Here is a 20,978-nt window from a genome sequence, read left to right as displayed (position 1 = left end):
AATTATCTTGGCTGTGGAAGTTCTCAACAAAGGGAACTTCAGGAGGTGGGGCATTCCCTTGCTTCCAGTGACTGACAGATCTGGTTCTGCCCCAAACTGCTAGCAAGCTGAAGTACCTACCATAGTGGATCTGAAAGAAGGGAAATTTTCAGGTTAGCACAGATACATATTCCTAATACTGAACTGTGCATAGTTTGTTCTGTAAATAAAACTACCCTCTATTTTTTTCCTTTTTTAATATGAAAGAATAAGAGTGGAATCTGTCTCTTTTTCCCCTATACAGAATACATCTATTTAATATGACAATGTTTTAAAGAAATCAGAATTGCACAGTTAAGCCCTCAAGCAGGGAAATTCCAAAATTAAGGCTGAATCAACACCATTGTTCTGGGTATGCATCATAATACTCAGCCACATGAATGGTAATAGAATTTCTACCTGTTTGGTAAGTTGTTCTCCAGTTGGTGTTTAATACAACTGTAGAAACAACAGCAAAAAACCACCCTCTTTAATCTTGTCATATTAAGAGTTTTAAGTTAAGAAATTAACACTTCACTTGATATATACAGTCTTGAATAAAATACATTACTATGGTCCCATGGTTGGGTTGTGACATGCTAGACAATGGGGAACAATGGTTATGAATATACTTGTTGCTATTCAAAAACATTCTCTCACAAATTACAGTTTACTTAGCATAGAGGATGCAAACATCCTCCAGTCCCTTGAGTACTGAAAGAGAGGACTATATCATAACACTGATTAGTTCCCAACATTCTCAAACCTCATTGACAGATCAGAAAAGGAAGGGTATATGTATTGAGGGTGTTGTTTGCAAGGAAAAAAAGTATTTATCTTGGTATTGGATTATTTACTAAGTTTCTTCAGCAGTTGTAAACCTCTAAGAAAATAAGAAGAAATGAAGAAAAAACTGATTTATTGCCAACATATCCTTAATTATACAGCGAATATAGCAAGTGTTACAGTCAATTGTACTTTATGTATGTATATATGTGAAATGTATACTCATGACAAGCAAAATAACAGTTCAAGTATTCGGCAGGGTTATTTCAAAGAGAACAGACCTGATCTTACATTTCATGCACAACAAAAATTCCCATTGTAGTCAACAGTTTTGGTTCATGGTTGAGCCCCAAGAATTTAGTAGGTTTTTCTTTTGAAAATTTGATACAAAATCAATTTACAATTTGATATTTTTGATCACACTTGTTTGAATTTCCAGACATTTTAAATATGGAACATGTTCCTTAGCAGTTGCTCACCTCACCACTCTTTCATGCATTTTTATCTCCTGCCTGCCAAGGAGGAATATATACAGACGACTTGCTCATGAAAGCTTATGCAGAAACCCTCGACAACTTTAATTTCAGTCAGGTGACATCTAATGATTGTTTTTGTCATGTATCACTTCTTTCACACCCCCAAAGACTAATGACTACCTACAGTAACTGCTATTAAAAGGTCAGCATTTCTCAGCAGTTATCACATCATGGTTTCTAAGATATCTGTTTTTCCATATGCTTAAGAAATAACTGCAGTGGCTGTTTGCATATCTTGTCCACTTTTAATATTCACCAGTTTAAAAGCAAAGACTTGTGCCTTTTAAAGTAGCTGTGGCTCAGGCACAAGACCACACTCTTCCCCTCAGACTTCTCTGCCTCCTTCCTTCTGGAAGCAGTCTTTAGCTAATTCCCTCTCTGATCCTGTTCTCCTTCTAGCCCCAGGAAGAGGAGGAGGAGGAGGAATAACAGACAGAAGCCAAGGCCAAAAAAAAAAAAAGAGTGTGTTCCTGAAAGAGGAGCCAGCTTGAGGTTTCATAACCTTGAAAAAGACCCTCTAAAACCATTTTGTTATTTATTCGCTTTATTTTAGCACCCAGAATCCCCAACCAAATCAGGGCCTGTAATGGGGTCTACAAACCCCAGATTGGGCACACAGAGGAGGGAGGAGAATCTTTCCTGTTTATAAACAAGCAGCTTGATCACAACCCCAGGCAGCTGCTAGAACTGCAAATCATAAAAGCAGGCATCCACAGCTGTGACCAATAGAGAAAACAAGAAAAAATGGAGAGTACAAGGAAAGAATGGGAGGCAGAAAGGTGTGGAATAGTACCAGGCTGTCTCCACAAAAACAGCCGAGAGACTGCAAACCCAAAATGTGAAGAGCTGATGGACTTAACTGGAGGCAAATGTCCAGCAACTGACAGAGAAAACTAAGAAGGTCAGTCAGGAGAAGATGAGACCCCATGAGAGACCACACTAAGACAGTGACAAGGCCCTCTTATAGTAATGATTGTAGATAAATATGGTAAATAGTCTTTGTACATCCTCTCCGTGGAGACTCTAGCTATGTAATCTCCTTCCATCCCATTAGACTGCGAGCTTCAATTTGGTCTCAACTTCCAGTGGCCTCTTTGCTGCAGTAGCAGTTACCTAAAGGACTTTTTGAAAGTCTTTTACTTACCTGCTGCCTGATGAACAGTTTTGAAAATTCATGCTGCTAACTTTTCTTGTTAGTTAGTATAATCGTTCTCGGTATTATCATAGACTGGCCAGTACAACACCAATTGCTAAAGACCTAGGTACATTGGTGGCCAGTTTGATGGGGAAACTTCTTTAAAAATTGTGTGCTTGGGATACAATCTAAAAACCTAGTCCTTATGTAAATGATAGCAATTATATTGCCAACCTTTTATTATGGTCACTTTTTGTAATACAACTTTTAAAAGTACCAGTGAGCTATGAATTAAAGCCAGCTACTGCACAACTTCATGCAATAGAATACAATTTGGCTAAGGATATTTTTATTTCCATCCTTAAAGGATAAAGTTCCCTTTTTGAATAAATTAAAGGTATTCAAATTAATCTAAAGGAGCAACAGGATTAAACATTGGTCTCTCTCTCTTTGCTTGTATCCTACAATAAGTGGCTTCAAAATCTCTCTTTGTTCCCTTCAAATTTTCTAGATTTCCATTTTTTATATTGTATCCTAAAGCAGCTAACTTTTTAATTCTGTACTGCACAATTTGGGTTGTCAACTCCAGCACCATTGGCGTCTCTTTAATCTGATCTACAGAAATTCCTTCCTTCAACAGTCCCCTGAGTCTTTCTTCCAGAACTAGAACAGAATTGTAGAGGAGAGCAGGGCATTTCAACACGAGCTCTTTTAATTCTTGATCACTGCACTTAAAAACATCTTTGGAAAAAAACATGCTCCTCTGCATAGTGTCAGGACTAAGATTAAAAATAAAACCTTTAAGCCTAGATAGCAGCTGCAGAACTTCAGAATCAGTGAAATCTTTCTTCTGGAGAAACTCCAAGTTCTCCTGAACTGCTGTGGAGCTATTTAACAAAATAAATGGGTTTTGACTCAATAATTTCAGAAGCCAGATCTTCATATTGGCATTAGAACCACCTAAATTTAGATACATTCTCTGTAATGTCTCTACTATATGTTTGTTTTTCTCAACAGGCTTGTAAAAAATATCGGGTGCACTTGTGAAGAACCTGCTGATTATATTATTCTTCAGTCCCAACTCTTGAAAGAATTGAACATTCGATTTCTGGTTCTCATGATGTTCAACAGTAAAAAAAGACTCTGGAAATTGTTCTATTAATTTGACCAGTTGTTTTTCATTCTGGCATACTGATTGCCACAGATCTCTTTGAGAGTTTATCTCTGCTGGGGTACGGAGGATTGCCTCTGGGCAACGTTCCAAAATATTTGCTATGGCAGTCTTATCAGCTCCCATTTCACGTAAAGTGTTAGCAGTTTCTTTAACATAGGCTGCATCCTGAAAGAGGACCCACTCCTTTAGTCTCCGAATTTTTTTAATATCAACGGCTAATCTGTAGAGATTCTCCACAGTTCTTTTGTTCTCCACTTTCGATTTTATATCAGTTGTATAACTGAAATGCTGTAAAAAGCTTGCATCTTTTATGTTTTTCCACAGGGATGAGAGAGTCAACAATGGTTTGCAGTGCTGAGATCTAGTCAACGAAAATGTAAACATGTGTGTTGCACTATTAGCAATTCCTCTCAACATTCTGGAGTGCTGCACTATATACAAAATGAATGTAAAAACAAAAATTAGAAAACATTAATTTCTGTCTTGCAAAGTATTTTCAAAAGACATTCATGCTCAAACCTGAGCTGCTATAGGAGACAATTACTTCTAAAAGGAACATTTTCACATACCTAGCTTTCATTCCACTTCAGAATGAACATGGAATTTTCTGCTAACATTTCAAAGGATGCTTCATTAGAACAATAAAACCCCCAAATGCCATATAGGGAACATGGGGCAGAATGTGAGTGTTCTGCCCCAAATACCACGCAAGTTTAACTGTCCCCAAAAGGGTGTTCATTAATAGGCTACTGGTGGATGCCTCTGATGTACTGCAAGATACAATGCATGGTTGGGGGAATCCTGCCAAAAATGCATCATTAGCCAACTCATGGGCACTCAGAAGTGTCTTATTGCTATTACAGAGTAGCTCTTCAGCTGCACATTTAAAGTATGAGATTCTATGCAATTTAGCTGCTGCTTTTTTTTTTTTAAACAAAAGTTTCAATTAAAAGGATCAATGGGAGGGAAAAGCTAAATGCCTTTTTCAAATACTTTGAATATATTCAGTTTTTTCCAGACATCCTCTCTTTCTTTCATTGGCCATATATATTCTAAAAGCCACTAAACTCACTTTTTATAATAAATGATAATTTGGACTATTGGACAGCTTTCTTATGACTAGTCAGGTAGGTTAAAAGTGGCTGAACTAGCAGCTTGGCATTTTGGGGAGGGAGTTATTGTTATCGCTTTCTCCTTTAGGCCTTCAAACAACTACTTTTCTTCATCTCCCATCCCCATAGCTGCCTTATCTTTTTCTGTACTTAACTTCCCCTGTCACCTGTTGAACAAAATGAGCAAACGGATTTATGTGTAAATGAGTTCCCATCTGTGCATCCTTTGGATTTGGTGCACAGATGTGACAAACCCAATCAGTTAATCAGAATGTGATTTTGGATAATTAGTGTTCCCACCCACCCTCTAACTGAATTTAGGTTATCGTTAATGCAGCTGCACATATTCTGAGATGAGAGGAAGAACAACAGTGTTTAAATACAAAAGGGCACTATCAGGTATGTTTTTAAACTTAAATTTCTACTTTTAATAAAAACCTTTTAGAAGCTAAAGGGGAGAGTAAAAACTTGAAAAATCATATTTGTTTGAAAATTTTGTACCAATTATTGCTATAAGTAACACACCACTGATTACTATAATTGAAAGTCAGCAAAAAAACAACTGAATTCAGTTTGTGCACTTGACAACTTTGTGTACTGTCAGTTTTACTGTACAGCAGTTTCTCCTCAGCTAAAAATACCCTTAAGATCAAAAAGAGAGCAGGAAAAAAGTCAATTTTTCACAGACTTTAAGGAAGTGGTCCCCAAACTGTGGGGCATGCCACCACTGGGGGACACGGAGGAATGTTTTTGAGGGGGATGCAGCAGGGCCTGGGCCAGCTCTCATGGGGGTGGGGAAGGAGCGCAGACCAGCCCTGCTCCGCCCCCAGCCGTGGCTCCTGACCATGGCTCCCAGACCCAGCCTTGGTGCCACTCCTGTCTCCAGCTCTGCCCCCCCACCCCACTACTCCTGTCCATGCCCCACCCCCACCCCTGAGCTGTGGCCCTGCTTCCAGCCCCAGCTGCCGAGAGGATGTGGGGTGGATGTGGACAAGGTTAAGGGGCAGGGGCGCAACTGTGAAAAGTTTGGGAACCACTGCTTTAAGGACAGAAGGGACCATTATGATATTCTAGTAGACTAATCTCGCACATACCACAGGACAAAGAACCCTCCCTAGTAATTTCTGCATCCAACTTTTGTTTGATACATTTTTAGAAAAATATTCAGTATTTCTTTAAAGCCCGCAAATGATGGAGAATCCATCAAGTCCTAGGTAAATTATTCCAATGGTTAATTATTCTCACTTAAAAATCTGTCCCTTAGTTCTTGTCTAAATTTGTGTAGCTTAAACTTCTAACCATTAGCTTGTTATACCTTTTTTCTGCTAGATTAAGAAGCCTTTAATACTTTAGAAATTTAGTTCAAATTCTTAAATAATTGTAGGCATGTTTATCTTACATACAAGAGGACACTAATGTAAAACATTTTTACTAGTATTTTTCTTTGAGATTATTTAAAATTTTTGAAGCTGAATAAGATTTCTTCCCATAATCCAGCTATTATGTGAACATACTAAAGTCGCAATCTAAGGTTTCTGATGTGATCTCAAGAGTTTCATAATTTAAGGAAGTCTTGTCTAGCAAGCTGAATCACAGAACTGGGACTCAGGCAGTCTTGGTCTGTTTCTAGGTCTGTCAAAGCCTTGCTGTGTAACTGTCGGCAAGTCATTCAACTTTCTGTGCTTTAGTTTCCCAATCTTGAAAAACTGGAATAATATTTCATGGGGTTTAAGGCCTACTGCCTTGATCTTGCAAAGTCTTATGCAAGTGCTTAACTTTTCGTACTGTGAGTAGTCCTACTGAATTCACTGGAGCTACTTGGTGGGTAAACTTAAGCATGTATGTAAGTATTTGCAGGATCAGGACCTTAGTTAAATTGTGTGTGGCACTTTAGCACCTTCGATCCACGGTTCTCATGGAAATGAAGTATTATTAAAAGTGGTTGGAGACTTTGGTAATGGGATCCATAAAAGTACTTACTAGTAAAATAGCCAAGCCCAACTTTTATTTTCAATTTACAAATTGTCAAAGAAAGGACTTAAAAGACTAGAATAGACTTCAGTACCATATTCACTTATAAATACACTACTCATGAACACTTTTTTCCAATAACATCTAATATACTTCTTAAGCAAAATTTTAAAGAGTGAAATTTGGCCTAGTAAATGCTATCCATGCTAATCTGAGGTCAGGCACATAAGTCACAGCACAGGTTCTGTCAAAGGGACTCAGCCAACTTAAAATCTGCACTTCTGTTTCAACGTTTTACCTATAAAAAATGCCAGATTACTAAAGTGAAACAAAGTAGATGGGGAAAAATCTTTTTGTTTTATACTGTAGACACTACTTTGCGTGTAGTCAGTTTCTCTGTTGTTTAGTGAGGGTCACAGAGAAACAGGAAAGATAAAAACATTTTTTAAAAGTAGAAAAATGTGATTTGTTAACATCCAATACTTGGTATGGGTATGCAGGGCAATTGTAATACATGAAATTAATCTGAACTTTAAAAAAATGAATAGATTTTTAAATTGATAGTGTCCTGCTAAAGAAGTGTCTAAAAGCTATGATTTGATATTGAAATAATATTATAAAGTCTGTAGATGAGAATATCATTATTTACAAGAAGCTTTGTAGGAAAACACTGTCTTCAAAATAACCAAGTTCTGGAATAATATTATGGAATAGTCTCTGTTCACCGTAGTCCACAAAATCTCCGGAGATTTTTCTAACAGATGCTAGACTGTTCTTACTATCCTTAAAACGTATAGTTCCAAGATATGTAGATACAAATATGTATAGCTACATTCAGACTTTTAGATATTTCATATGTTGTGGTGGCAGTAGTGCAGTTTTGGGAGATGTTAAGAAAAAGGCCAGACTAGATGAGGCCTTTGATCCCATAGTCAACAAGGGTGCCAGTTACATCCAGATGTGGTAGTAATATTAATGAAGTATACAGCTGTCTACTACGAACTTGTCCAGGATTAAACTCATTTCACCTGCACCAATGACTATTTGCTAACTTTCAAGCAGTGTACCAAGGTGTGATACTCTTGATATGTTTTTAAGTTTGAAATTCCAGTAGTGAAATATAATATACAATAGTGCAGCAGTTTACAATGCTGTATTGTAAAATAGAATAAAAAAGTTCAGAGGAGAGGGTGTAGATTCCTCCATAAGCATTACATCTATGTATGTAATATTACAGAAATACCATTGAAGTCCTCTTACATTTTAAAATGTGGTGGTAACACCATGGGTCTATGAAAATGCAACAATTATAAGGCTAAACTGCTGAACGATTATAAATTAACTCCTTTAAGGCACAGACCTCCTGCAGCAGTCTGGAGAAAACATCTCTCCACTTTTATAAAATATATAGTCTGAGAAGGGAGGATTTCACACCTGTCAGGATTTATACAGTCTGAGCACCTGTGAGCAGCTAACGCTCAGCTCAGACACCTGCACTTTTGCTTTTTCAAATGTCCCCTTCAATATGCTCAACTGTCTTCACCGAATTAGGAAAACAAACGCCATCTACAGCCCCCTACCCCCCAGCACTGTGTACAGGAAACGGGGGGGGGGGCTCTCTCTAGCCTCAGTTCTCAGCGGCAGCGCGAGAGAGGGATTGATTCAGCGACGGGCGACCCCGGAGAGCTGAGGATGTGCTAATAACTGGCTCGCCCCCTCGCGCGGATACAGGCGTGAGGAAGAGGCTGTGGCGCCCCCAACACAGCGCCGTACGGGTGGGGGCGGGCAGGGCCCAGCTCCGCGTTGGCGAGAGGGGCCCAAGCGACCCCGAGTCTGGAGGGGAGGGCGGCAGGGCCCCGCTGTGGTGCCAGCCGTGAGGGAGGGACCCAGCCCTGCCTGAGCCCCCAGTGGCCGGGCTGCTGCGGGAGCGGTCGCTGGTGCTCAGCCCTTCGGCCGCCACCCCGGGCTCCTGACCTGGGCTCCGGGCTCCCGCTGGCTCTCCTGAGGGGCGACGCGGGCTGGCGCCGGTACCGCCCGTTGGAGGAGGGAACGGAGCGACCCCCCCCCTTGTACCGGGTGGGGACCTCGCTGGCTCAGCGCAAGCGGCCTGTCCCGTCCCTGTTGCCCGGTGGGAAGAGCGAGGAGGCTGCGGGTCCTGGGCCCAGCGGGAGCAGCACAGCGTCCCCTGCTGGGAACTCCCCTGCCCTGCTGAGCTGCAAAGGTGGGGCCTTTCCCAGTGACGCCCAGGGGCCGCCAGGGTCTGGCCCTTTGAAAATTAGAGTTAAAACCTGTAAATCGCCAATGGGATGTTTGCATGAAATGAATGCAACGAACCCAGGCCCCAGCACGGTGGCCAGTGACTGGGTAATTTAAGGATAACTGGGGGAGGGAGACTAGGGTGTGTCTGAGTGAGGAGGGCAATAGGGAGGCCTCTTTAGACTCCACAGAAGTGCATTTCACAGATCACTGTAAAATAGCCGATGTTTTACGATGGGCTGTCCTAGGAGCAGTTGGTGGCTAAGGGCCAAATTCAAGGGAGTAGCTATCTTTACTTCTGTAGGATAAACCAGAGCTGAATCTGCCCTTATGATTTCAGCTTTGCTGGTTATCCCCATATAATATCCTGGCAACAGCTGCACTAGATTGTTGACCTAGACTGTGGGACACCCAAAAAGGTTATTCCCCTGAGAATCCATCCTAGGCTTGACTGGGCCTTCTGCATGCTGGGATGGGATGGGGGAGTTTAGGCAGTAGTATGTGAATACCCTGGCAGTGCAGGGATGGGTCTGATTTCTCTCACCACTTCTATGTTGATGTAAATCCAGTAGTTTGATGTTTTCAATCAGTGCAAGGAGGAAGAGAATACTTTGAGTCAGGGCTTGGCTACGCTCAAAACTTCAAAGCGCTGCCAGAGCAGCGCTTTGAAGTGTGAGTGTGGTCGCAGCACCAGTGCTGGGAGAGAGCTCTCCCAGCGCTGCACGTACTCCACCTCCCTATGGGGATTAGCTTGCAGCACACTGGCACTCTACAGCACTGTATCTTGCAGCACTCAAGGGGGTGTTTTTTTCACACCCCTGAGCAAGAAAGTTGCAGTGCTGTAAAGCGCCAGTGTAGCCAAGGCCTCAGTCAAGCTCGCAGCTGGTAGTGAAGTACAGTTGTTAATAAATTAAGTCTCAGTGCTCTCGTTTCATTGTGGTAATTTACCAAGCTTTTGATATGCTGTAACTCATGCTACTGTATCTTCTTCCTTAATTAGAGTGAGGATAAGCAGACTACAGCGTCTTTCTAACTGAGAATCACTTATGTTCATATTTCTTCCACTTGATACAACTGTTTTTGTTGCAGTTTTAAATAGAAATGTTCCAATTTCAGACACTGAAGCATGTCTAGATTTAATAAAATTCCCAGACATGAAAATGGAATTAAGGTTTTAAATAAAGCAATAGCCTTTATTTCAAAATATTAGAATGTGGTTATTAAAGAAACAAATATTTGAAATTTAGTTTTTTTAAAAGTAAAGCTCTGTAAAATAAAAACCTCTACATGCATATCTCCAACCAGCACAGCCCTAAATATAGCTCACAGTTCATACTCCATTTCACCTACTATAATAGCTTATTAAGGCCAATATCTCTCTCATAGTCTCCCAAAGAGAACAGAGACTCACATCCCAGTTTTCCTCTGTGGTCAAAAGACCCCAATATATCACATTTTATGTCAGAATGTAGGCCCAGATTAGATGTAGGTGGATTCTAGTTTTAAACTGAGTTGGAATATTTGCATAAGTCCTAAGCATGTGACCAAAAAGAATGAGATCATGAGAAAAAGTTGTTTTGTTAAACTTATTGTTACCCTTTGAAATACCAGTGTTATATTACTTAAGGTTTGGGTTCCTTGCCCTGTCCTTCAGGCATTGTGGATATTATAGGTAGAGAGAAAGGGAGAAGAGAGGTGATTTGGGGCCTCTGTTCCTCATTTTTATGTTTCCTCTTCTTTGAGGACCTGAAGTTAAGCCTATAAAGAAACAGTATTTGAAAGCCTTAAGGCCATTCATGCTCCGATTGAAGTCAGTGGCAAAACTTCCATAGACTTCAATGGGAGCTAAACTGGCCCCACAAATTCTATTTAAGCTGTGTGGATCAGTGGTAGCTCGTATAGCAACAAACACCATAGGGCTCTCTAATCATGACAGCTGGTAGCCGCTGTACCTTAAATAATAATATTTCATAAAGTTCAGGAGTTGGAGAGGGACAATCAGGGCCATCCTTAGGATTTATGGGGCCCTATGCAGTATTCTTAAACTGGTTCCCCTATGCCCGATGGCAGCCCGTGCTCACAGCCCGGGGTGCGGGTACAGGGGAGGGACGAGGCAGCAAAGGATAGCTAGATGCCTGGCCCACTTCACTGTGGCGGAGAATCACAGTTCCCCGAAGAGACCCCCGTACCCTCTCTCTCATGCAGAATGGACATGCAGAAGGTACCTAATTAAAAGCACTAAACTTGGCAATAAAAAATGTCAGTCACAGGTTTTTTGATATGCCCTGACATTTGTCAGACATTTATTTGCAAAGATTTTGTAGTAAGGGCGAGTCAGCTGTCTTACTGAATACAATATTAAATATTATGGAATACATGATGCAGCTCTTCTATTTTACATTTTCTTAATCAATATTTAAAGCTGATTTTATATTTTAAATGTACTCTTGAGCTTTTATAAAGTAATCGTTCCAGATTACTACATATTTAACTCACTGAAACAAAGACATTCTTTTAAATTAATCAGTCTCAGACATTTAGTGTGTTCATAACAATGTTCATTACTTTTAGAAAAAGAGAACACTTAATTTACTCTGTGTGATCGCCTTAACAATAGACATATGTATGAAATTTCACCAACTTTAAAAAATATGTTTCCAAAGATTTTAGGCATAACAAAGGATTTTATATATTACTAAGATACTGATTTTGCTGGAGGGTTCTCTTAAAACTAGTTCATCAGATAGTCAGAAGTAAAGAGAAGGAAACTTTGTCCAGCTATCTGGAAGGAAAGGGGTGTTGTCCCTTTAAGGGCTTTCTTCAAGGGATGGGGGGAGGTAAGGGAGAAAGGGATGGACAGAAAGGACAAGAAGCAAGTTTTTTTTTACTATAGTAATTTAAATTAAAATCTATATTTTAGATAAGGATGGACTTTTGAAGGATTTATTTTAAAAACTGTATGTCTGAAGATCCAAGCATTTAAGGCTAAAGATGATTGTGCATCTAAAAATCTGTGCAAGGATTTGTTAGAGATGTGATTTTATAATCTTCACCAACTCAGTAGTAAAATATTTTTAAAGCAAATTTTAAACTAAGGTCCTGTAGACTAATATGTTCTGAGTAAATATTTTATTAAGATGATGTTAAAAAAAAAGTGAACGGTAGAGAGTTTAGGCATAGAAGTTTCTGGTTATCAGGGAATAACATACAGATTATCGAGGGTGCAAAGTTTGGTTTAAAATCGGGTGGCATAAGGAATGCATAATCTGTAATAGTAATGCACAACTGTTTTTATCAGTAAATTCAGAAACTGACAGTATATACCTGGGATTTGGCAAATGCCTTCATTACCACTTGGATAGCTCTTTAATAGTTTCAATGTTGTACTAATAGATCTGGCTGGCGGGAAGGCTTTTTCACTTTAAGTTACTAGATCCCCTCCAGAGTAAGAGTCACCAGGCTGCAGCAGCCAGCTGTGGGAGCCTGCAGGCACGGTCAGAACAGGGATAGGAAGGTGGAGGGGTGGACACTAAGACCTAGTGGTGCCCCAAATTTTCAGGTGCCCTATGCAGCCTCCTATTTTGCTTATGCCTTAGGATGGACAGCATGGAAAAATGTAAGGTGTCTGTATCTCCAAACAGGGAATGAAATGGTTAATAGGAGCCCATACCTCCCAGCATTTCAAGTGGGTAAAGCTGGACACAACTCCCTTTAGATTTGGCCTCTCCACCCCTCCATAGATGGGCCAAATCTGAGTGGTGCTATGACTGTGGTTCCAATGCCACTTGGTTTTCATAGAGGAAAGAGCACAGGATAATGGAGGGAAGCCCAGGGAAGAAAGCTAGGAGAAAGGTAGTTTCCTCTTTTCGGTTAAAGGCTGTGAGATGCTTGTTCTAGAATCAGAAGGTCCTCAGCCAGAGGTAGTGAAGTCTAGGGCCAGAGGCAAGACCTCCTGAGCTAAAAGTAAACTTGAGGCAGTAAATCCCAAGAGGCTGTGATGGCAAATCTTAAAATGCGTTTGGGTCTGAAGTTTGAAGGGCTGCATGGGAAGAGAGGAAAATGGTCTCCTTCTGAGGAGTAGGAAAGTAGAGAGTGGAAAGACCTGTGGGGAACAGGAAGGTCTGGAGAGTGAGGAGGAAGTCCAGAGAGGGATGATAGCTGGTATCCACAGAACTGGAGTAAACTCCTGTGGCTGACCCTGACATAAGGGTAAGAACTGGACCTTTGGAGATAAGCTCTGGGAGACGTTGCTTGTTACAAAGGCCCCAGGAAGGGGCTGGGGGAAATGGCTGGGGGAAATGGCTGAAGACAGGAAAGCGTCCAGGGAGGCAATGATGAAGTGTCTGACAGCAGACATAGGGCATCTGGATTGGAACACAATGTAGATGGTGGGCATGGGTTCCCCACTAGGAAGGAGAGAAGAGTGTGATGACCAGTGGGCCCCAAGTTAGAGGGCTGGAGAGACAAGGTCTTGAGATTATGTGTTCCAACTTCTGTTTGTTGGACTTTCTGTTACTCGAGAAGGGATAGACTTAAATGTGATGTGACCTGACTGGAGGGCTATGTCATGAGAAGAGACCACTGAAGTGACTGTAGACAGAGGCTGCTAGAAAGGATAGTTGCTATGCCACACAGCTGCAAAGGTGTTGAGTCCACCTTTCTACATTACACTATTACTCTATTTACAAAAATCTACTTCAGTAGAGAACAAATAACTAGTTTTTTTTTTAAAATAGTGTTCTGCTTCTAAGTAGGGACTTCTGGTCTGGGTTCATTCCTTATTGGGAGAGAAACAGGTAAATGGAGGCAGGATGCTCTTGCATAATTATTTTTATTTGTAATCAGCACACACTTCCTGTTGTTGTCCATCCCTTAAGGTAAAACTGCAAAAGCAACAGAAAAAGTTAAAATTACCATGTGAAACTGTTTTCAGTACTCCACCAACAGTAGCAGTGTGAGGAACACATGAATTGCTATACTGGGACGATGCGGTTCTGGCGGGACCCAACTGAGAGTGCCAATTCAGGACCAATTGCTTAAACAGGGCAGTACCACTCTAGGCTGTGGTTTTTCCACCTCTCAGGCAAACCAAACCAGCCAGACAAAAAGGACTTCGGTTTTACCCCACTGACTAACCACAAGTCACACAAGCAATTTCCTTAGACACTCCAGTCTCCCAGTATCACCACCAGTGCCAGTCGTCCTGGAGATGAATGGTTATGAAAACCAACACCCCATTTAAAAGAAAACGGTTCTCTCAATCCCAAAGGACCAAGTCCCAGACCCAGGTCAATATACACATCAGATCTTACTCACAAATCACGCTGTTGCCAATCCTTCAGAATCTAAAGGTTTATTCATAAAAGGAAAAAATAGAGATGAGAGCTAGAATTGGTTAAATGGAATCAATTACATACGGTACTGGCAAAGTTCTTAGTTCAGGCTTGTAGCAGTGATGGAATAAACTGCAGGTTCAAATCAAGTCTCTGGAGTACATCCACAGCTGGGATGGGTCATCATTCCTTTGTTCAGAGCTTCAGTTTGTACCAAAATCCTCCAGAGGTAAGAAGCAGGATTGAAGACAAGATGGAGATGAGGCATTAGCCTTATATAGGCTCTTCCAGATGTGTAACCCTTCTGCCCCTCTGAGTTGGCAGCAACAAGGGCCGGGTTCAGTATCCAGGGGTTCCGTTTCAGTAACACAATGCATAACCGGCTCGAGCCCCCACCCAGTGACCTGGGACACTCACATACCACAGCCCCCTGGGCGACTCTAGGAGGCAATACTTCCCCTCTCGCAAGCACGGAGTCTGAGTGTAGCAAAATCTTTTTAATAAAGGAAGGAATCAATGCGGCATCCCATTGGAGAAACACCACAAACAGGGTTATAACACAAACCATAAACAAAAACCCACCTCCAAGTACGTTTGGCACTGTCCTTTTTCCCCTTAGGGTTTTAAGTCCAATCACCCCAAAGTCCAACAACCCAAAAGTCTCTGGTCAATGCCACCCTAGAGTTCGAGAGTTTATCTGTAGAGGTCCCTCCCCCCAGCCAGGGTAGAAAGGGGCACCTTACGTGGTCCGGGGCCAACTGCCCTGCCTCTCCGTGGGTTCTGCTTCTGCCTTCTCCACGAACTGCTCCGCTTTAACAGCTGCTCCTCCAGCCGTCCTCAGAAACTGCTCCGCTCCACCAGCTGCTCTGCTCCATGAGCTGCTCTGCAAACTGCTCGGCTCCGCTCGCTCTGTGGGCCGCTCCACCCGTCCCACAGCTACTCCGCTCTGCCAGCTGCTCTGCTGCCACCAGCTGTCCCATGATCCGCTCCAGCCGTCCCCGCAACTGCTCCACTCCACCAGCTGCTCTGTTCCACAGTATAACTTCAGGCTCCCCCACTAGTTAGCACAGTACTCAGTGCTCTCAGATCAGTTATTTCAGCTCTTTAGTGATTTCAACTCTTAGTGATCTCAGCTCTTAGTGGGGGAGCCCCAGTGCTAGTGCACCATTAGCCCAAAGTGAGTTCAGCTCAGTAACCAGTATTTAGATTCTTGAGGGAATAAAATAAAAAAAAAAATCAACTCTGACATTCCACAGTGGAGAGAGGAGGGGGTGGAACTGGTGCTTCTGGCTCCACAAGGAGACTGCACCACCAGGCACAGATACCTGTCCCCAGCCTCTCTCTCAATTCACTGGGTTTTGGAACCCATGTCCCTTGTCTAGCAAGTACCACCCAACTGAGGGTGAGTCATTTGTCACCAAGCAGTCCCACAGCTCAGCAGTCTGGGATAGGGTAGGCGTGCCTATGCAAATACACTCTCTGAAATTCTTTCCACCAGATGTCAGGGTAGAGCTTATCCTGACTCTGCTTACAGATGTAAGAACACTTCTTTGTTCTTACTGTGGAAAATTACAGCAAAATGGGAGTCTGCAGTCACATGGGCAAGTTCCTGTACACCCTGCTGAGTTACAAGATGGATCTGCCCCCTCTCAATGGGTTATTGTGTAGCTGATGGTCCTTAATGGGCCATCAAGCAGGCTAGGCAGAGCTAACACCAACTTGTCTGGGATGTTTCCCAGAAACACAGCACAAATTTGAAATACAGACAGTATAGATCCAATACTCATAACTTCAACTACAAAATGATACAGACATACAGAAGCATAATCATAACCAGCAACCAAGGTCTTAGACATCTTATATGACCCCCTTTACATAAGATTTGGTGCCACTACAGGACTTTGGTTGCAAACCATGTTCTATATGGTCCCAGTTTATATCAATAATGTCACATATACTAAATTAGACCAGTGGTGCAGCTAATCCAATAGTTTGTTACGGACAATGGCCAACACGAGATGCTTCAGAGGAAGGTGCTAAAAGACCTGTAAGAGGCAGGGTAAGTTTCCTCTTAGGCAACCTATAATTATTGGTTGCCTTTAGTCCTGGAGAATGAGGGTTTATATCTCTTCCAAAATTCATGGCTTTTTATTTGGTACTTACTGCTGTATATTATGTTTGTGTAAATGTCTAATTGCTGTTTTAAGTCTGCTAAACTTTTAGGCTCAATTATACTATTTAGCATTCAGTTCCCATCTGGAATCAGGGTATGCAGCAGAGTCAGTCACTGGGCAACCTAAAGAGTGCCACTGGCCGGTAGCAGATTGCTTGGTTGGCTACTCCACCTGATGAGTAGGAAGAGTCAGCAGAATAGCTCTCTAGCCCAGCACCAGCAGTTTGGTGCCTGCTCAAAGCATTTGCCCACAGCTGTAATAGCGCTTGCTTGTACTCAGCCTTTCCCTTGTTTCTCTACAGGTAACCCAGCTCTGAGCCTTGGTTCCAATTTCTCATTTTTTGGCTCTGACCTGGGTTTCTATTCCTGGCTGCCTGACTCCCCTTCCAACCACTAGGCCTGAATGCCTATGTCCTGGTCTCTGACTGTTCCACAGACTAACCTGCATTGTATGAAAATACTTACTTTTATCAGTTTTCAATTTGCCATCTTCTAGTTTTTGGGATGCATTAACAGGAGCATCATATGAAAGACATGGGAGCTAACTGTTCAATTCTACTCCTCACTGATGAGGCCTCAGCTGGAGTACTGTGTCCACTTTTGGTGAGACAATTCAAGAAAGATGTGGACAAAATGCATGGAATCTAGAGGAGAACAACAAAAATGGTAAGTTTAGAAAACTTGACCTAGGAGGAAAAGTTCTTTTAAAAAAAAAAAAAAAAGAGTCATGCTTAGTCGTGAGGAAAAGATTGAAGAGAGGGCCTGGTAAGTCTTCTAATATGTTAAGGGCTGTTACAGGAAAAACCGTGAGCAATGTTCTCCATGTCCACTGAAGACAGGACAAGAAATGATCTGCTTAATCTGCAAAAAGGGAGATTTAGGTTAATAGTAAGAAAACTCTAAGGGTAAGTAAGCCCTGGAATAGCTTACGGGAGGCTGTGGAATCCCTATCCTTGGAGATTTTTAAGAACAGAGTAGACGAACACAGCCGTGGATGGTCTAGATATACTTGGTCCTGCCCCACTGTGGATAGCTGGACTGAATGACCTCTCAAGGTCCCTTTCAGCCCTACATTTTTATGTTTCACTGAATGTCCCCTTGTTCTTGTAATGAGCCATGGTGAACAAAAAATTCCCGATATACAAAATAATGGTACAGAAAGGTATATTATCATGTCCCTTCTTAGTTGTTTGAAAATCTTGAGCCAGATTGCATCCCATGCACAGTTCCCAACAGCTGCGCAAAGTCTGCATATCTTAACTGCACCTTTAAAAAATATTAATCATTCTTTTCAAAAACATATGTAGCTGTCACTCAAGATTACCTTGGGTTTATACTAGTTATGCCTGTGTCTCTAGTTTAAACAAAAGAGAATCATTGTAACCTGTTCCATAAAAAAGGACTTCCTTTTGTGAGACAAAAGGGTCAATACAGTGACACTGCATTCAACTGCCTTAAATGCTAACTTACAAAGCTCTGCTGGTAGAGGATACTTTTTTAAAAAATGACCTATTTCAATTCATGAATTATCTTCATCTTTGGTTAGAATATTATTCTGCTTAAGGTGTCCTATATGTGTTCCTACTCTCTCTTTGTAACAATAATGGCTGAGTTTGACAGGAAAATGTACTGTCTGGGCTTATGCTGCTCTTATTCTGCTCTTAAACATGAAAGCTCTTTTGAGCAAGAAACAGCTAAAGTATGGAAAGTAAATACAAAAGTAAAAATAAAAAATTATATAAAGGCAAATCTGACAAGTGTCTCAAATGGAGTAGGGGAAATCTCTTTCCTTGGTAATGAAAAGTGTATTTAAAAGAACACAAGTTTTTTATTAAAGTTGATTATAAAATGTACTTGGTATCTTTACTGTTTTTTATTTGTTTGTGGTTTTCTCTCTTTTTCTTTCAGCAGATCATTCACCAGGATCCACAACCTTGAGTTAGGTCTAGTCTATGCCTATAATTGACATAGCTATGTTACTCAGAGGTATGAACTATTCACACTGAGTGCTGTAGTAAAGCTGACCTAAATCTGGCTAGGCTGAAGGAAGCTAGTCAGCTGTAGCATAGCCATGCCCACAGTTTTGCCTTTATTTCTAATCCTTTCACTTCCTGGGTTATGTGCTAGCCGACCCAGTGTAGCAGTGGGTGGATTACAAACTGTGCAAAGGAAAGATGGTGCTTTATAGGGTGACCATGTGTTCTGTTTTGGCTGTGACAGTCCCTTTATTAAGACCAGTCCCAGCCATCTTGACTTCTTTGGCAAAAGTGGGCATTTATCCCCTTTGTTCTTGCCAACTTTTTCAAAAAAGTGGGGTGTGGGTGTGGTGCAGAGAAACAGGCAGGGGAAAAGTGGAGATGCCAGCCTGGGCTGGAGGGTGGGGGAATAAGGGTTCTACTGTGTGTGGGGGGGCAGACAGGATTCCAGTGACAATTTCAGGTGGGGGGGCCAGCAGGATTTGAGTGACCAGTGACAATTGGGGAGGGGGGAAATGTGCCTTAAGCAAGCAGTTGGGGCTAGCTTCATGTGGTGTCTCATTTTTCCTTTGGGAAATAAGCATCCTAGGGATGGCGGAGTCTTTGGGATGAAGGAAAAATAAAATCCTTTTAAATATTATCATACAAAATAGTACTTAGTACAAGTCACACACTTCAGCCCCCAAGAAAGTGCAGGGGGGCTGGAACAATGTGTCTAAGGGGATGGCTGAGAGCCATTTAGCCAAACTGTAAACTCTGACTGTAATGGAAACCACTTCAATCCACAGCTGAGCTGCCAGTCCCCTAGTTCTAGCACCTCTCAGGTAAGAGCAAGGCCAGTGCAACCATTTAGGCGAACTAGGCAGTTGCCTAGGGCGTCGAGATTTGGGCGCCGCGGCAGCCGGGAACCGAGGGGGTCCCCCGGGTCAGGGCGCCGTTGCCGGCAGCCCAGGGCTTCCTCTGGGTCGGTGCGCCAGCAGGGCTGCCCAGAGAGGGGGACAAGAGGGGCAATTTGCCCCAAGCCCCGCAGGGGCCCCCACGAGAGTTTTTTGAGGTCCCTGGAGCGGGGTCCTTCACTCGCTCCGGGAGTCCCAGAAAACACTCATGGGGCCCGGGCCCCTAGAGCTTCTTCTGCTCCCAGTCCTCGCTGGCGGGGGGTCCTTCCGCTCTGGGGTGGAAGGACCCCTGCCGGTGAATTACCGCTGAAGCAGGACCCGCTGCCGACATGCAGCCCGGTCTTTGGCGGTAATTCGGCAGCGGGGGGCCCTTCCACTCTGGGACCAGTCGCCGAAGTGCTCCGGAGACACGCGGCGGGGGCCCTCCACCACAGAATTGCCGCTGAAGACCCTGCTGCACTTCGGCGGTGGGGGGGCCCTGCAGCAGGGCTCTGGGGCACTTCGGCAGCAGGTCCCGGAGCGGAAGGGCCCCCCGCTGCCTAATTACCGCCAAAGTGGGGGCCCCCCCCCGCCGCCAAAGACCCCAGGCCCCCGGAATCCTCTGGGCTGCCCTGGCGCGCCCCTGGCAACCTAGGAAGGTCCCCTGGGTCAGCATGCTGCTGCCAGCAGCAGCCCAGGGGTGCCACTGCGCAGGCCTGCTTGGAGAGGACACAGAGCAAAGGTGAGCTGGGGTGGGGAGGTACCGCAGGGTTCCTCAGGCCAAGGGGTGGGGAGCTGCCGGGGGGGGGGGGGCGGCAAGGTGAAAGTTTCGCCTAGAGCGCGAAACGTCCTTGCACCGGCCCTCGGTAAGAGGGCTACAAGCGGTCAGGATGACGCGGCGGTAGGTGTGTGGAACAGCGGCCGTGCACGAACCGGGCCCGAGCCCTAAAACTGCGCCTCGTGCAGCTGTTATGTAAGCGACAGTCCGTGACCCTGCTGCTGCGACTCATGCCGGGTTCGCCCCGTTCTCTGCACAGCGACGTAAGCACCAAGGAGCAGCTCACTGGGAACCGGGCCCAGGCACGCTCCTTCTGACGTACACAGGAGGCTTTGCATAACAGCCGCGCTCCCCAGCGTGCACGCGCGCACTGCGCCCTTCCGCCCCTCACAGGAATGCGCCGTCCCCCGCTGCTCCAGCAGGGGAGCATGCGCACAAACAGACATTTCTGCTGCCAACCGCAGGCACGCGCACGGGCGCGCCAGGAGCAGCCTCGCAGCCCCGTGCTCATCCGGGCTTCTCCGCCCTTGAGACGAAGAGGGTGGGACTCGCAGTCCCGAAGGTGCCGCCCCTTCGCCCCCCTCACCTCGGTCACCGAGCCGGCGGGCGGGCGGATTTGTGCACGGGAACGGGATCGGTTGTTTGCCTTTAGCTCGACAGCTCCTGTCGGGTCCTGTCCAGCCCCTCGGCCCGCGCACCCCCCTTCCCCAGCCTCTCGGGGTAGTAAACACACTTTAGGAACGTGAGGGCGGCTAGGCAGGTGGGGCGGTAGCAGCCAATAGGAAGGCGGGGCGGGGCTTAACGATCCCGTCAGCTCTGAAGTCCGGCGCAGTCACAGGGCTAGTGGCGAGGAAG

The 20,978-nt window shown here is 43.8% G+C and overlaps 1 protein-coding gene across 2 annotated transcripts; it reads right to left on the bottom strand.

Moving 5' to 3' along the window:
* Positions 1-920: 920 nt before the first annotated feature.
* Positions 921-9,490, bottom strand: MTERF2 (mitochondrial transcription termination factor 2). 2 transcript variants are annotated; one of them, XM_050927041.1, is made up of 2 exons: positions 8,707-9,490; positions 921-4,080 (listed from the first exon to the last, which is right to left on the bottom strand). In XM_050927041.1, exon 2 carries the CDS (start codon positions 4,064-4,066, stop codon positions 2,882-2,884), a length of 1,185 nt encoding a protein of 394 aa, XP_050782998.1. In that variant the 5' UTR covers positions 4,067-4,080; positions 8,707-9,490; the 3' UTR covers positions 921-2,881. The 2 variants fall into 2 exon arrangements, with proteins under 2 accessions (XP_050782998.1, XP_050783007.1); XM_050927050.1 differs by having other exon boundaries at positions 8,806-9,490.
* Positions 9,491-20,978: the final 11,488 nt, after the last annotated feature.

Source organism: Gopherus flavomarginatus, chromosome 1 (genome assembly GCF_025201925.1).
Source record: "Gopherus flavomarginatus isolate rGopFla2 chromosome 1, rGopFla2.mat.asm, whole genome shotgun sequence".
Classification (NCBI taxonomy): domain Eukaryota; kingdom Metazoa; phylum Chordata; order Testudines; family Testudinidae; genus Gopherus; species Gopherus flavomarginatus.
The sequence above is the reverse complement of the archived record's forward strand: the minus strand, read 5'-3'. Positions and strand labels throughout refer to the sequence as shown.

Bases quoted from the DNA above. Each gene is read 5' to 3' on its own strand.
- MTERF2 (XM_050927041.1), bottom strand. From the start codon at position 4,066: ATGTTGAGAGGAATTGCTAATAGTGCAACACACATGTTTACATTTTCG.